This window comes from Octopus sinensis, linkage group LG26, assembly GCF_006345805.1.
Source record: "Octopus sinensis linkage group LG26, ASM634580v1, whole genome shotgun sequence".
NCBI lineage: Eukaryota > Metazoa > Mollusca > Cephalopoda > Octopoda > Octopodidae > Octopus > Octopus sinensis.
The window spans coordinates 7,604,993-7,622,918 of NC_043022.1; the positions used below are offsets into that span (position 1 = coordinate 7,604,993).

General features: G+C 38.9%; 1 protein-coding gene across 2 annotated transcripts in view; it reads left to right on the forward strand.

Annotated features, from left to right (window-relative positions):
• The window catches only part of LOC115224753 (inactive tyrosine-protein kinase transmembrane receptor ROR1), a 62,715-nt gene that overhangs the window by 1,012 nt on the left and 43,777 nt on the right, over positions 1-17,926 (forward strand). For both annotated transcript variants that reach the window (XM_029795645.2, XM_029795646.2), the window contains exons 2-3: positions 1,681-1,728; positions 14,221-14,358. In XM_029795645.2, coding sequence (XP_029651505.1) covers positions 14,247-14,358 — 112 coding nt within the window. In that variant the 5' untranslated portion in view covers positions 1,681-1,728; positions 14,221-14,246. The remainder of the gene's footprint in view (positions 1-1,680; positions 1,729-14,220; positions 14,359-17,926) is intronic.

Below are 17,926 nucleotides of genomic sequence, written 5' to 3' on the forward strand. Positions count from 1 at the left end.
TTCTATTTATGTAATTTTCTAGATGGTGTAATTTATTGTTTATTTTGAATTGATAAACGGTGTTTTTTTCTAATTTATATATATAATATCTATATTATATATATGTATATGTATGTATATTTAGGGAAAATTCACAAAAAAAAACAAAAGACGGAGACAGGTGGTATAGACAACAAACCGATGTATTAGTATAACACTCGGGAAGTGAAAAAGTCTTTAACGTTTCGAGCCTACGCTCTTCCACAGAAAGGAACAAGGAGAGAAAATAAAGAATGTGTAGGGTAGCGTAGATGGTAGATAGCGATAGGTAGGTAGGGAGGTAGGTAGGTAGTAGGTAGGTAGGTAGATAGGTTGAGGTAGTAGGTAGGTATGTAGGTAGATAGGTAGGTAGGTAGGTAGGTATGTATGTATGTAGGTAGGTAGGTAGGTAGGTAGGTAGGTAGGTAGGTAAGTAAGTAAAGAACAAGAGAGAGAAAATACACAAGAACGGGGCATCAACAACGAGTAAAAAATACGTAAACACATAATGAGAGACAAGTACGGGACAAAATACCGAAAGCAGTGTAACCTCTCTTCAGTTGTCGACTGTCAATTACTCCCTATTTCGAACTCTCTCTCTCTCTCCATCTATCTATCTATATCTGTGTGTGTGTGTGTGGAACAAAAACGCAACAGAAGACAATAAAACATTCCGATAGATAGACGATACAAAGGCGGACAAGAGAAACAACAATTAGAAGGACAGGCAAAAAAAAAAGACGAGCCAATCGTGGCCTTCTTTCCGACTTTGCCTTTCAATCCTCCCGAGATCGATAGAATATGTACCAGCTGAGCGCTGGGGTCGATGAAATCGATTTACCCCCGACCCGCACAAAATTGCGGATCTCTCATACCCATAATAGAAAAGGATGATTATTATTATTATTATTATTATTATTATTTTTTATGAAAGGTGGGTGAATTGTGCGAGACTGGCCAGTATAAATGGACCAGTTCTCAGGTTTCGCCTGTGATTTCAAAGGGGTAATATAAAAGGAGAAAAAAGGGACTCTCTACCCCCCTTTTTTTGACCAGGCTCCCGTTGGCTTTTGTGGGGTTTTTTCCACCAGGAACCTTTCGTAACGCCTCCCCCTTTTGGGAGTTTTTCATTGTTAATTTTTTAATTGTTATAAGGTTTTTACTCGGATTTTTTAACAAACGGACAAAACCCTTTGTAACCTTTCGTCCTGTTTTGTCCCTTTATGTAATCATGTGTGTCAGCCCTTGTGGCCAATAAAAAGAATTATTATTATTATTATTATTATTATTGTGACTACTACTACTACTACTACTACTACTACTACTACTACTACGACTTCTTCTACTACTACTACTACTACTTCTACTACTTCTACTGCTACTACTACTTCTACTACTACTACTACTACTACTACTTCTATACTACTTCTACTACTACTACTACTACTGCTACTTCTTCTTCTACTACTACTACTACTACTTCTACTACTACTACTACTTCTACTACTACTACTACTACTTCTACTACTACTACTTCTACTACTACTACTACTACTACTACTACTACTTCTACTACTACTACTACTACTACTACTACTACCATTATTTATATTGGATTTTCATTTTTTTAATCTTTATTTCTTTTTTTTTCTCCTTCCTCTAGGCAAAGTAGTTTCGAGCGGGATTACCATTCGTCAGAAGAACAAATTGGTAAGTTACACAATCGTCTTCTTCTTCTTCTTTTTCCTCTATCTTCATCTTTTTTTTTCTCCTTTTTTTGGCTTTTACATTTTTTTTATTCGACAATCATAATGATACATATATACACACATAGGTATAGATATATACATGCGTGCGCGCGCACACACATTTACACACATTTGTAGATATAGACTCACACACGCGCACACATATGTATAGATTTATACACGTGCGCGCACACGCACTTCATATGTATATATATATGTATATATGTATGTCTATATATGTATATATATATGTGTGTGTGTGTGTATATATGTGTATATGTGTGTGTATATATGTATATATGTGTGTGTATATGTATGTATGTATATATATATATATATGTATATATGTGTATGTACATATGTGTATATATGTGTGTGTATATGTGTATATATATATGTGGATATGTGTATATGTATATATGTACATATGAGTATGTATGTATGTATGTATATATATATATATGTGCGAGTGTGTGTGTGTATATATCTATATATATATACATGTGTGTGTATATATGCGTATGTATATATATATATATATATATATATATATGTATATATATGTGTATGTAGATGTGTGTATATATGTGCATATATATATAGGTATGTGTGTGTATATATATATGATATGTAGATGTGTGTATATATATATACATACACACAGTGATATGTGTATACCCAACTGCACACCCACACACCCACAGATGTCTGAAATTCACACAGTCATCTGATATATTTGAAAAGGTCCCTTCCTCCAGTAAATGGCTGAAAGTCAATATATTTGATATTAATACAAGCCACGAATGGCGGATGTATTTGATATCAAGCAAGAAGAGTAATGGGGTAATCCGAGTGACTCAGAGTAAGTGAGCAAGCGTGAGGGGAGTATAGAGTAACCCCTACTAATGAGCGCCGCTATAGAACCCTAACACCTCAAGGGGTCTTGGATTTTTGTTAATTTTTTTAATGATTTTTTTTTGTCTTTTTTATGTTTTGTTCTTTATTTGTTTCAGTGATAAGATTGCGGCCGAGTTGGGGCACCGCCTTGAAGTATTTTAGTCGGGCGAATCGACCCCATTACTTGCTTTTTATTATTATTATTATTATTTTTTTTTTTTTTTTTTTTAAGCTTGGTGCTTATTATATCGGTCCATTTTACCGAACTGCTATGTTACGGGAACGTAAACACACCAAGCAGGAGTAGGGGACCAACACAGACACAAAGATGCACGCGCACACACATTGATATAGATGGTCCAGTGGTTAGAGCAGCGGACTCGCGGTCGTAGGATCGCGGTTTCGATTTCCACACTGGACGTTGTGAGTGTTTATTGAGCGAAAACACCTAAAGCTCCACGAGGCTCCGGCAGGGGGGGGGCAATCCCTGCTTTTCTCTTTCGCCACAATTTTCACTCACTCTTTCTTCTGTTGGCCTGCTCACTTAGCCAGCGGAGTGGTGTCACTTGAAGGCTATAAAACAATGCGAAGCGCATTGTGACCAGCGATGTGTAGCAACATCTGATAGCCTGGTCGGTCACATGATCACGTGATATATATATGTGTGTGTGTGTGTATCTTTTCTTTGCGCCCTTTTTAAAGCCTAGCCAGGCTCATGGCCCGGTTTCCATGGCGCGAGTCTGCTGCCCTAACCACTGGGCCATTACGCCTCCACTGAAATATTAGTACATATATGCAAGAAAGAATTAAGTACAAGAAGATAAAATAGTTTTGAAATATAAGAAGCATTTAACAGATAAGAATACGTATAACTTTTTAACATCATCTCCATTCGTAGAGTTTGTTGCTGTCTTGTGATTTATTGTCTGTTAAGAGGGAATCTAATTCATTTAATTTTTGGGAAGTCGTTGAGGATTACGAAATTGAATGTAAGAAAATATATTTCCTTACAAGGGGCTAAACATAGAGGGGACAAACAAGGACAGACAAACGGGATTAAGTCGATTATATCGACCCCAGTGCGTAACTGGTACTTAATTTATCGACCCCGAAAGGATGAAAGGCAAAGTTGTCCTCGGCGGAATTTGAACTCAGAACGTAAAGACAGACGAAATACCTATTTCTATTTCTTTATTACCCACAAGGGGCTAAACACAGAGGGGACAAACAAGGACAGACAAACGGATTAAGTCGATTATATCGACCCCAGTGCGTAACTGGTACTTAATTTATCGACCCCGAAAGGATGAAAGGCAAAGTCGTCCTCGGCGGAATTTGAACTCAGAACGTAAAGACAGACGAAATACCTATTTCTATTTCTTTATTACCCACAAGGGGCTAAACACAGAGGAGGACAGACAAACGGATTAAGTCGATTATATCGACCCCAGTGCGTAACTGGTACTTAGTTTATCGACCCCGAAAGGATGAAAGGCAAAGTCGTCCTCGGTGGAATTTGAACTCAACGTAACGGCAGACGAAATACCTATTTCTATTTCTTTACTACCCACAAGGGGCTAAACACAGAGGGGACAAACAAGGACAGACAAACGGATTAAGTCAATTAGATCGACCCCAGTGCGTAACTGGTACTTGATTTATCGACCCCGAAAGGATGAAAGGCAAAGTCGACCTAGGCGGAATTTGAACCCAGAACGTAACGGCAGACGAAATACGGCTATGCATTTCGCCCGGCATGCTAACGTTTCTGCCAGCTCGCCGCCTTTGACTGTAAGAAAATGGTCGTTCAACCTTTTTTTTTTTTTTTCGAAATGATTGAAGGAAACTGAGTTGGACTGTGTCTGTAAGTTGTGAGAGTTCGAGGTATATATAGGTAGGTATTAAAAGAAGTAGCGTATATCAAAGAAAAAGTATGAATTTCCATTCTTTCTGTCTTGCCAACCTCAGGTGGCTTGGGCAAGTCACCCGCTCATCTGGGATGGCCAAAACAAACCTTCAGGGAACAGTCAAAGATGGCAGAGGCAGACAGAGAAAGAGGTGGAAAAACAACATCCGTCAGTGGACAGGCTTAAAGATAAGAGACGCAGTGCGAGAGGGAGAAGGCTGACAGGTGGAGGGATCTGGTCACTAGGTCATCAGTGGTGTTCCAACGGCCAGCCAGACTACAGGATATGCAACGTGATATAATGTTTGATACGTCCTGAGTAAGACGTATAAAGATTTCCTTTCATAAGTCTCAGGTGGCTGAAAAACGGAATATGGATCGTATATATAATAATAATAATAATGAAATTATTGTATACAGTGCTCAGCTGCACCACAACTTGTCAAAAGTGCGTATAAAGCATATGCAGTAATGTACAAATGCCTGGACAGCGAACAGTGTATGAGTCAGATACATGCTTGTGTGTGTATGGAGGGGAGAAAATCAGGTGTAGTGTTGGTGAATCTCAGGAAGCATGGAAGTTTTGAAGGATGCAGTGCTCCGACAACTAACAACTGATGCCGGTAGTTTGTTCCATGCTTCAGCAACTCTTAGCGCGAAAAGGTTTTCTGAAAGTCATGGGAGCTGTGTTGTTTTCTTACTTTGTAAATATGTCCACGGGTGTTAGATGGGTGGAGTTTGAAAAGGTGCTCAGAGTTATTGTTAGTAAGATGGTTAATAATTTTATGGGCGTCTGCCAAGTCAGCTGCAAGACGTCGGAGTTTCAATGTGTCCATACCCAGGGAAGTAAGGCATTCAGAATATGGCAAATGCCTGATGGAGGGTATTCTCTTGAATCAGATACATGCTTGCATGTGTATGGAGGGGAGAAAGTCAGGTGTAGTGTTGGCGAATCTCAGAAAGCATGGAAGTTTTAAAGGATGCAGTGCTCCGACAACTAACAACTAATGCCGGCAGTTTGTTCCATGCTTCAGCAACTCTTAGCGCGAAAAGGTGTTTCTGAAAGTCATGGAAGGAGCTGTGCTGTTTTCTGACTTTGTAAACATGTCCACGGGTGTTAGACGGGTGGAGTTTGAAAAGGTGCTCAGAGTTATTGTTAGTAAGATGGTTAATAATTTTATGGGTGTCTGCCAAGTCAGCTGCCAGACGTCGGAGTTTCAATGTGTCCATGCCCAGGGAAGTAAGGCGTTCATATAATGCGTAAACACCAGAAAAGTGAAAAATGTCCTTTGTATCATGTGGCATACATAGGAAAGGCAAAGTGTTAAGCGTTATTATTGCCGTCAGTGACAAGAAACGGTTTAACATTTCTCAATAAACTACTTTCTTTTGGCATTGATAGAATTAAAACGCTATTCTCCAAGACTTCCATTGAAATCGTTTTTATTCTAAAGCAATGCAGCCTGGACAATAGCAGAGAGACTGGCAGAAAAAGATAAATGTTGGACATCGATTGATCTCTTTTGCGATTTTCACCTGGAGTTCATTTTCTTCAGTGAATAAATAATGGACGGTTAATTGTAAGAGCGCAGACGTTCTCCGCTGATATCGTTTTATGCTTTAAAAAGATTATTTTTGATTGGACAGGCCTTGAGAAGATTAAATATACTTCTCTGATATGCCATGGATAGTCATTCCACGGGTTAATGAGGATCTAGCCAGATGTAATATTTAGGGGGAAGTTGCTGATTTTAGAATAGATAATACCTAACAGCGAAAGGAAAATGGACGTAGCTGAGCATAATATGGAGACGAGATAAAAGATGTCGAAGATAAAAGCAAATATACATGAAAATAGCTACAGACGACAATCGTAACCAAATCAAGATTTCTGTTTTGCTAAATAAAAATAAGGATCTTTTCGGTTTGACCGGCAGATTTTAAAAATAATTTCTATGTAACTAGGCGCAGGAGTGGCTGTGTGGAAAGTAGCTTGTTTACCAACCGCATGGTTCCGGGTTCAGTCCCACTGCGTGGCACCTTGGGCAAGTGTCTTCTACTATAGCCTCGGGCCGACCAAAGCCTTGTGAGTGGATTTGGTAGACGGAAACTGAAAGAAACCTGTCGTATATATGTATATATATATATATATGTGTATGTGTGTTTGTGTGTCTGTGTTTGTCCCCCTAGCATTGCTTGACAACCGATGCTGGTGTGTTTATGTCCCCCGTTACCTAGCGGTTCGGCAAAAGAGACCGATAGAATAAGTACTGGGCTTACAAAGAATAAGTCCCGGGGTCGAGTTGCTCGATTAAAAGGCAGTGCTCCAGCATGGCCACAGTCAAATGACTGAAACAAATAAAAGAAAAAAATATATATATATATTATTTATTCTTAAACAAGAATGTTATTGGCAGTGATTTCGGAGTTTTAGCCAATTAAGCCATCGTCGTATGTGTGTTTTCACTACCATCCAGCCACTGCCTGACAACCGGTATTGGTTTGTTTACGTCTCAGTTACGTTTTCGGTTCGGCATAAGATGACCGATGGACGGCGGCGAGCTGGCAGAATCGTTAGCACGCCGGGCGAAATGCGTAGCCGTATTTCGTCTGCCGCTACGTTCTGAGTTCAAATTCCGCCGAGGTCGACTTTGCCTTTCATCCTCTCGTGGTCGATAAATAAAGTACCAGTTACGCACTGGTGTCGATGTAATCGACTTAATCCGTTTGTCTGTCCTTGTTTGTCCTCTCTGTGTTTAGCCCCTTGTGGGTAGTAGTAAAGAAATAGGTATTTCGTTTGCCGTTACGTTCTGAGTTCAAATTCCGCCGAGGTCGACTTTGCATTTTATCCTTTCGGGGTCGATTAGATAAGTACCAGTTTCGCACTGGTGTCGATGTAATCGACTTAATCCGTTTGTCTGTCCTTGTTTGTCCTCTCTGTGTTTAGCCCTTTGTGGGTAGTAAAGAAATAGGTATTTCGTTTGCCGTTACGTTCTGAGTTCAAATTCCGCCGAGGTTGACTTTGCATTTTATCCTTTCGGGGTCGATAAATTAAGGACCAGTTACGCACAGGGGTCGATATAATTGACTTAATCCGTTTGTCTGTCCTTGTTTGTCCTCTCTGTGTTTAGCCCTTTGTGGGTAGTAAAGAAATAGGTATTTCGTTTGCCGTTACGTTCTGAGTTCAAATTCCGCCGAGGTTGACTTTGCATTTTATCCTTTCGGGGTCGATAAATTAAGGACCAGTTACGCACAGGGGTCGATATAATTGACTTAATCCGTTTGTCTGTCCTTGTTTGTCCTCTCTGTGTTTAGCCCCTTGTGGGTAGTAGTAAAGAAATAGGTATTTCGTTTGCCGTTACGTTCTGAGTTCAAATTCCGCCGAGGTCGACTTTGCATTTTATCCTTTCGGGGTCGATTAGATAAGTACCAGTTTCGCACTGGTGTCGATGTAATCGACTTAATCCGTTTGTCTGTCCTTGTTTGTCCTCTCTGTGTTTAGCCCCTTGTGGGTAGTAGTAAAGAAATAGGTATTTCGTTTGCTGTTACGTTCTGAGTTCAAATTCCGCCGAGGTCGACTTTGCATTTTATCCTTTCGGGGTCGATTAGATAAGTTTAGCCCCTTGTGGGTAGTAAAGAAATAGGAATGTGTGCCGGACTTTAAAATAAACTAGTTACTAAGGTTGATTTGTGCATATAAAACACTTGAAATAAACCTCCAAGGCGGTGCCGTGGCATGGCCCAGTAAAAGACAAATTATTAGCCGAAAACGGCCGGAACACTTTGTGTTGGTGGAAGAGACGGATCTTTCGCGTTTATCCTTGGGTGAAAAAGCGACACCAACACACACACACGCACACGTTATTCAACAGGGTACAAGGGAGATAACTAATGCTAATAATTTGTCTAATGGAACAAAAATTAAGTTTGTTTTCTTTATTTTTTTTTAATTAGAAATAAATAGTTTTTTTATGTTTTTTACATTATTTCTAATTCCATCTCGTAATTGGGAATCCAAATTAGAAGTCGTTAAATGTCTAAGGATTAGCATTGCTAATCCTTATGGTGTTCGGTATTGCAAGGGGATCAATTCGGTGAATGCGGTGCGTGTATTTTCCCAAGGGTTTTGCCCTCTGCCCCTCTCTCTCTACTTATCTCTCTCTCTCTATCTCTCCCTCTCTCTCTCCCTCCCTCTAGTTATCTATATCTATATCTCCCCCTCTTCTGTCCCTTTTTAGTCTGTCCTTCTTTCTCTCTTACCTCTCTCTCTATCTCTCCCCTTTCTGTTTCTTCTCTCCTTTTTCATTTTGTCTATCTCGCACCTCTCCCTCTCTCTCCTTCCTCTTCTCTCTTTTCATTTTCTCTTTTTCTCTCCCTATCTCCCCCTCTCTCTCTCTCTCTCTCTCTCCGTGTTTTGCATGTAATATGATTTAGTTACAAATATATAAACATAAGTACATTAATGTGAGTGTGTAGATAGAGAGAGAGAGAAAGAGAGAGAGATACATTGATAGAGAGATAGAGAGAGATACATACATAGAGAGATAGAGAGAGATACATACATAGCGAGATTGAGAAAGATATACATAGATAGACAGAGATACATAGAGAGAGAGATACATAGATAGAGAGAGAGAGATACATAGAGAAAGATATACATAAAGATATACATAGATAGAGATACATAGATAGAGAGAGAAATACATAGAGAGAGAGATACACATAGATAGAGAGAGAGATACATAGATTGAGAGAGATACATAGAGAAAGATATACATAGAGAGAGATATACATAGATAGAGAGAGATACATAGAGAGAGAGGTAGATATAATGTGGTACTGTCTACAGTTATTCCTACTTTATCAACACATGCACCATTCATACTTATGTACATACAGTGTGTATATGTATGTATACACACATTTACACACACACACACATATAATATTACATGAACAGAAGTGCCAGCCCTTTCCTTGTAAAAGGGGTATATAAGATAGATGTACCCTTCAGAACGCACTAAGAGGTTCTTCATATCGAGCCCTTCTGGGTATTAGCGCGCGTCTACGATGAGTCTACGATTTTAAAAATAATTTAACATCATTCTTTATTCCATTTTAATGCATAATTTTTCGTGTGTCGATGGGGTGGATTGTTGGCGTCCATGGTCACACCCTGCACCTGTTTTGCTTCTCCCCCTTCTTCCCTCCCTCATGAAGCTGTGGGGAAGGGAGTGTAAGGAAATAACATCGTAAAGCGTTGTCAAGGAGACCAGCGTTCTTTTAGAACGACTTCATGGCTTGCAGACACCAAAACAGAAATGGCTAAGAAAGCCTGAATTGGCATCTATAAGGGAAGTAACTCTCTAAAAATGCTTATATAGTTATTTCCCTTACAAACCCGAGCAACGCCGGGCGATACTGCTAGTATATATATAAAAGTAAGGTTGTGTGTCTGTCTCCTACGATTTAGATTCCTAACTACTCCCACATTTTGCGATGCAGTTTAACCAAATTCGGGTATCTTATAGTCGTGATTCATATCAAGCCCTTCTGGGTATTAGTGCGCGTCTACGATGAGTCTACGATTTTAAAAATAATTTACCATCATCTTTTTCCATTTTAATGCACTTTTTCGCTATTTTTTGGCTATAACTCTCTAAAAATGCTTTATAGTTATTTCCCTTACAAACCCGAGCAACGCCGGGTGATACTGCTAGTATATATATATATTATATATATATATACACACATATACATACATACATATATATATATATATATATATATATACACACACACATACATACATATATATATATATACACACACACATATACATACATATATATATATATACACACATACACACACACACATACACATACCTATACATATATATATATACACACACACCATTTCGACCCTGTGCTTCTGTAGATCCATTGAGTCAAGTACACCGACATCAAAATCAATGGAAACTACAGTTGTGATCCCTGAGCTGGTGGCACATAAAAAGCGCTATCCGAATCGTGGCCGTCGCCAGCCTCGCCTGGCACCTGTGCAGGTGGCACGTAAATAACACCCACTACACTCACGGAGTGGTTGGCGTTAGGAAGGGCATCCAGCTGTAGAAACACTGCCAGATAAGACTGGAACCTGGTGCAGCGTCCTGGCTTCCCAGACCCCGGTCAAACCGTCCAACCCATGCTAGCATGGAGAACGGACGTTAAACGATGATGATGATACACATATACACACATATATGTATATATTATATATATATATATACACACACACACACGTATACATAATATATTCAATTCCCAGACTTGGTGGTGCATTGTGCCCTTGAGCAAAACTCTTCATTTTACTTTGCTCCAGTTCCCTTTTGATCAAGGGGGAGTGTTGGCCTGCTCACCTAGCCAGTGGGGTGGCATCATTTGATGGCTAAAACAATGCAAAGTGCATTGTGACCAGTGATGTATAACAGCATCTGATAGTCTAGTTGATCACATGATGTGTATATATATATGTGGAGGCGCAATGGCCCAGTGGTTAGGGCAGCAAACTTGCAGTCGTAGGATCGCAGTTTCGATTCCCAGACCAGGCATTGTGAGTGTTTATTGAGCAAAAATACCTAAAGCTCCACGAGGCTCCGGCAGGGGATGGTGGCGATCCCTGCTGTACTCTTTCGCTACAACTTTCTCTCACACTTTCTTCTGTTGGCCTGCTTGCTTAGCCAGTGGGGTTGCGTCATTTGAAGGCTAAAACAATGCGAAGTGCATTGTGACCAGCGATGTGTAGCAACATCTGATAGCCAGGTCGGTCACTGTGATCATGGTGATATATATAAAGTCACAGGTGTGGCTGTGTGGTAAGAAGCTTGCTTCCCAACCACATGGTTCCAGGCTCAGTCTTACTGTGTGGGACCACATGCAAGCGTCTTCTACTACAGCTTCATGCTGACCAGAGCCTCGTGAGTGTATTTGGTAGATGAAAACTGAAAGAAGCCCATCACATAAAAAGCACGCACTACACTCATGGAGTGGTTGGCATTAGGAAGGGCATCCATCAGTAGAAACACTGCCAGATCAGACCGGAACCTGGTGCAGCCTCCTGGCTTCCCAGACCCAGGTTGAACCATCCAACCCATGCTAGCCTGGAAAACAGATGTTAAACGGAGATGATGATGACATATGTGTGTGTGTGTGTATATATATATATATATATATATATAGATTCGTGTCTATCTCTGTGTGTCTTTGTGTGTGTGTTTGTCCCCTCACCGCTCGTGTTGGGATGTTCATGTACCCCATAACTTGGGAGCTTGGCAAAAAAGCACCAATAGAATAAGTGCTAGGTTTTTAAAAAAATGATAAGGCCAAGGGGTCAATTTATTCAGCTAAAACCCTTCAAGGTGGTGCCCCAGTATGGCCACAGTGAAATGACTGAAATACGTAAAAAAAAAGATGTGTGTGTGTGTGTGTGTGTGTGTATGTGTGTGTGTGTGTGTGTGTGTCAGTAGGAAGGGGGAGGAGGGGGAAATCGCTGTTCAACGACTGTCAGCTGATGAATTCTCCCAATATCCCCATATCACCGGTGATCCCTATTTCTGCCCGAGGCATGTGCGCCAGAGAGTTCAAAATGTGCAATGATTTATTTTAAGCCGTTGCTCCAATAATCATTATCATTTCTCAAACTGAAAGCACCTGTAAAATTAATTACAACAACAATGATAATTACGTCGACTCTTACAAGAACAACAACTACGACAACAACAATAACAGCAATCACAACTTTAGCTTTATTTAATCCTTAATTAGGAACCACTAATTGACTGTATATATAATTGGTTTTGGACTTTACGCATTAATTTTCCTTATTTACTTAATTTATGAAATTCCTTGATTAAGGCCACTTGACACAATCTTATTAATTTAGAATCATTAAATGTTCATTAATATGTCCATTTGAATTACACTTTATAGTTTTTATTAGATGGCAAATATACTTCACATCGTTGTGCAGTTACTGTCTATACCTCAATCAGAGATTTATTATTGCTTGTTTACACTTTTTCAAGATCAGTGACGAAAAGTCACTGGAAAAAGGATATATGTATTTGCATTGGGACCCTTCCATCGAAAACCGGTGATTGTCGTGCGCTGATGACGGGTCAATACCCAGAAACTGCAGTCCGTGCGTATCACTTAGGTTGACGAGGGAAGGATGACCTCCCTTTGTAAATACCGATAGGGCACAGAAAGTGTGTCAATAGCCAGCTGGAGAAGATGTACTCCTGGGGCTACAAGCTACAGTAGCATCCACTCTTAGGGGTTAGCCATATTGAGATGGCAAATATACTTCACAGTTTTTATTTTGTTTTTGAATTATTTTTTTGCTTTTTTTTGTCGTATGTGTTTTATTTTGTTTTATTTTTATAGAGGTAGCTTGGGATTTTTCTTCCCTGGTTGCTTGGTGGGGTTTGAAGATATAACACATTCAGATAACTATCGGAGATACATAAATATCCATAGATATGTGTGTGTCATCACCATCATCATCATTGTTTAACGTCTGCATGGGTTGGACGGTTTGACTGAGGACTGGCGAACCAGATGGCTGCACCAGACTCCAATCTGATCCGACAGAGTTTCTACAGCTGGATGCCCTTCCTAACACCAACCACTCTGAGAGTGTAGTGGGTGCTTTTACGTGCCACCGGCACAAGGGCCAGTCAGGTGGTACTGGCAACGGCCACACTCAAATGGTGTTTTTTACATGCCACCTGCACAGGAGCCAGTCATCGAATAGCTGCTCTGACAATGATCATGCTCGGATGGCGCTCTTAGCGCTCCACTGGCACGGGTGCCAGTCATCGAATTTGATTCGATTTCAATTTCACTTGCCTCAACAGGTCTTCGCAAGCAGAATTTAGAGTCCAATGAAGGAAAGGTGCACATAAGTGGGCTGGTTACACCCCTGGCATAGGCCACGGGTTATGGTCTCACTTTGCTTTCCAGGTCTGCTCACGCACTGCATATTTCCAAAGGTCTCAGTCATGGCAGCAAACTGGCAGAATTGTTAGCATGCCGGGTGAAATGCTTAGTGGCATTTCATCTGCCATTACATTCTTAGTTCAAATTCCACCAAGGTCGACTTTACCTTTCATCCTTTCGGGGTTGATTAAATAAGTACCAGTTATGCACTGTGGTCATTGTCATCAACTTAATCCCTTTGTCTGTCCTTGCTTGTCCCCTCTATGTTTAGCCCCTGTGGGCAAGAAGATATATATATATATATATATATATACATATATATATATATATATATATATATATATATATATATATATATGGTCTGTGTTTTGAGCCCCACCAGCACCACCACCACTTAACTGGTGTTGTGTGTTTACATCCTTGTAACTTAGCAGTTCAGCAAATGATACCAATAGAATAAGTACTAGGCTTTTTAATTAAAAAAAAGTCCTGGGGTTCATATTTTTGTCTAAAACCCTTCAAGGTGGCGCTCCAGCATGGAGAATGAATATCAGACAATAATTTGTGCAAACTATAGTAATTGTTTTTTTGTTTTTTGTTTTTATTTAATATTTTATAGTAATTGTTTTTCTTTTTTCTTTAATTACAGATATAACATGCTACAAAGGCACTGGAATGACCTACAAAGGTTACTTCAATTTCACAAAATCCAAGTATCCCTGTCAAAACTGGAGCTTGCAAACCCCACACAAGCACAATTTCAATGTTGCCAACAGTACACAATTAGGTAAGGAACACCTGAATTCTAACATTTTTTTTTGTTTATTTATGTTTTTGTTTGTTTGTTTTTTTCTTAATGATTTTGTGGGCAGAGAAAAAGAGATCGAACTTTCTTGGCAGCTAACATAGCAAAGAACTGAGCATATTGGTTCCTAGAGAGAGCAGGAAGCAATGGTGTAAGTCTGTGCATATGTACATGTGTGTAACCAAATCAAAATAGATGAACATCAATGGAATTTGTATCCTTGTGGTACCAGTGCCGGTGGCACATAAGAAAACCATCCGAACGTGACCGTAGCCAGTACCGCATCAACTGGCCTCCATGCTGTGGGCACTTAACAAACACCATCCGAGCGTGGCCGTTCGCCAGCCTCGTCTGGCACCTGTGTCGGTGGCACATAAGAAAACACCATCCGAGCGTGGCCGTCTGCCAGCCTCGTCTGGCACCTGTGTCGGTGGGACATAAAAAACACTATCCGATCGTGGCCGTTCGCCAGCCTTGTCTGGCACCTGTGTCGGTGGCACATAAGAAAACACCATCCGAGCATGGCCGTCTGCCAGCCTCGTCTGGCACCTGTGTCGGTGGGACATAAAAAACACTATCCGATCGTGGCCGTTCGCCAGCCTCGTCTGGCGCCTGTGTCGGTGGCACATAAGAAAACACCATCCGAGCATGGCCGTCTACCAGCCTCGTCTGGCACCTGTGTCGGTGGCACATAAAAAACACCATCCGAGTGTGGCCGTCTGCCAGCCTCGTCTGGCACCTGTGTCGGTGGCACATAAAATCACCCACTACACTCTCAGAGTGGTTGGCGTTATGAAGGACATCCAGCTGTAGAAACACTGCCAGATCTGACTGGCCTGGTGCAGCCTTCGGGCTTGCAAGACCCCAGTTGAACCGTCCAACCCATGCTAGCATGGAAAGCGGACGTTAAACGATGATGATGATGATGATGATGATATATATATATATATATATGTAATCATATCAAAGGGAAATGGAAATTTAATAGAAATTTTCACTTCCAGTGGCCTAGCATGTAAAAATTTAGTCCAAAGACCACATATTAGTCATAAGATATAGTGTACATTTAAACACATAAGGAATCCACTTGTAGGATTCAACATGCTAGAAAGAACAGCTAGGTTCTATAACCACAAAATTAGGGATAAAATTTGACAGGAAAGAAATGAAAAAATAAAAAACATTTAACCATCTAATTTCCTGGACCAATTGGTTTCTGATTTTAGTTTAGCAAGTAAATAACTTTTACTCGTGAGGTGAAATTGTCCTCAACAGGTACACCTTAGATTAAATATATAAACACGAGGCGACCAACTATGTGCCCCTTGTTTATACATCCTAATTTTTTCAAAATCTACTGCGCAGACACAGTTGGCATATTTTTATTGCCAGCGAAGGACTGCGTCTGCATATAAACATATATATATATATATATTTATGCATATAAACATATATATATATTCACATACGGCGATTTTCTTTCTCCGTCTTCCCAATGGATGTTAAATGAGGATGATGAGATACATATATATATTTATATACATATACAAATATAAACATATACATGCACACATATACATATATATACACACACACACACACACACATATATTTATATATAAAACACACATATATGTACATTATATATATATATATACATACACTCATATATATATATATAAAAACATACATATGTATATTACATATATATATACATACACTCATACATATATATATACATGCTCACATATATATATATATATACATACTCACACGTATATATATATATATATACACACACACACATATATACACACACACATGCACACACACACACTCATATATCTATTGAGAGAGTGTGAGGGAGAGAGAGAGAGAAGGAGGGCATTTATTATTTGTGGTATGACATTAATATCAAACCCTAGTCTTTACATCAACAATGTTCTCTTGTTGTATTCAAGACATACATATGTACACACATACATACATTACATTTATACACACACACACACACAAACACACACACACACACACACACCACAACATACATACATACATACATACATCCATGCATACATTTATACACACACACACACACACACATACATACATACATACATACATACATACATGCATACATACATTTATACACACACACACACATACATACATACATACATGCATACATACATTTATACACACACACACACACATACATACATACATACATACATACATTTATACACACACACACATACATACATGCATACATACATTTATACACACACACATACATACATGCATACATACATTTATACACACACACACACATACATACATGCATACATACATTTATACACACACACACACATACATACATGCATACATACATTTATACACACACACACACATACATACATGCATACATACATTTATACACACACACACACATACATACATGCATACATACATTTATACACACACACACATACATACATGCATACATACATTTATACACACACACATACATACATGCATACATACATTTATACACACACACACACATACATACATGCATACATACATTTATACACACACACACACACACATACATATATGCATACATATAACATTGTATCCGCATGCACACACACACACATATATCCTTGACATTTTGTTCAAATGTCCAACATCCCATACCCGCCACCATCATTGTTACTATACAAACAATAACAACAATAACAACAATGTCCTCTCCTGCCCCTTTGTTTCGTTAATTGCCTGCTGCCCCTCCTCTTCCTCACCGTTTCTGTCTTAGATTCTGCTGCAAGATGTGGGAGTGGTTCCATGGTGCTTAATTACCAATATTTATGGCTTACCATCTTTTGTTTATTGAGTAAATATTTTATCACAAAGATTTCCAAATGACTTGTAAAATATGTGTCTGGCATAATATCATTGCTGGTAATTGTTATTGGGTTTGTTGTTGTCGTTTTTTGTTAATTAGATCGGGGTGGGGGGGATAGTTAGTTAATAAATGAAACAGAAAGAAAAAGAATGTTATGTGTGTGTGTGAATATATATATATATATTTATACACATACATATATGTATATATATACACATACATATATATATATTTATACACACACATATATATATACACATATCTATGTGTGTGTGTGTATATATATATATATATGTATGTGTATATATATACATATATGTATGTGTATATATATGTGTGTATGTATATATATATGGTGTGTATATGTATGTGTGTGTGTATATATATGTACATATATGTATGTGTGTATATATATATATATGTACATATATGTATGTGTGTATATATATATACATATGTGTGTATGTGTATATATATATACATATATATATACATATATATACACACTTATATACATATATATAATATATACATATATATATATATATATATATATATATATATATTTATAATGTATGTATGTATATATATGTTTGTGTTTTATGCATGTATATGTATATCACATTTATGGTGTGTGTGTGT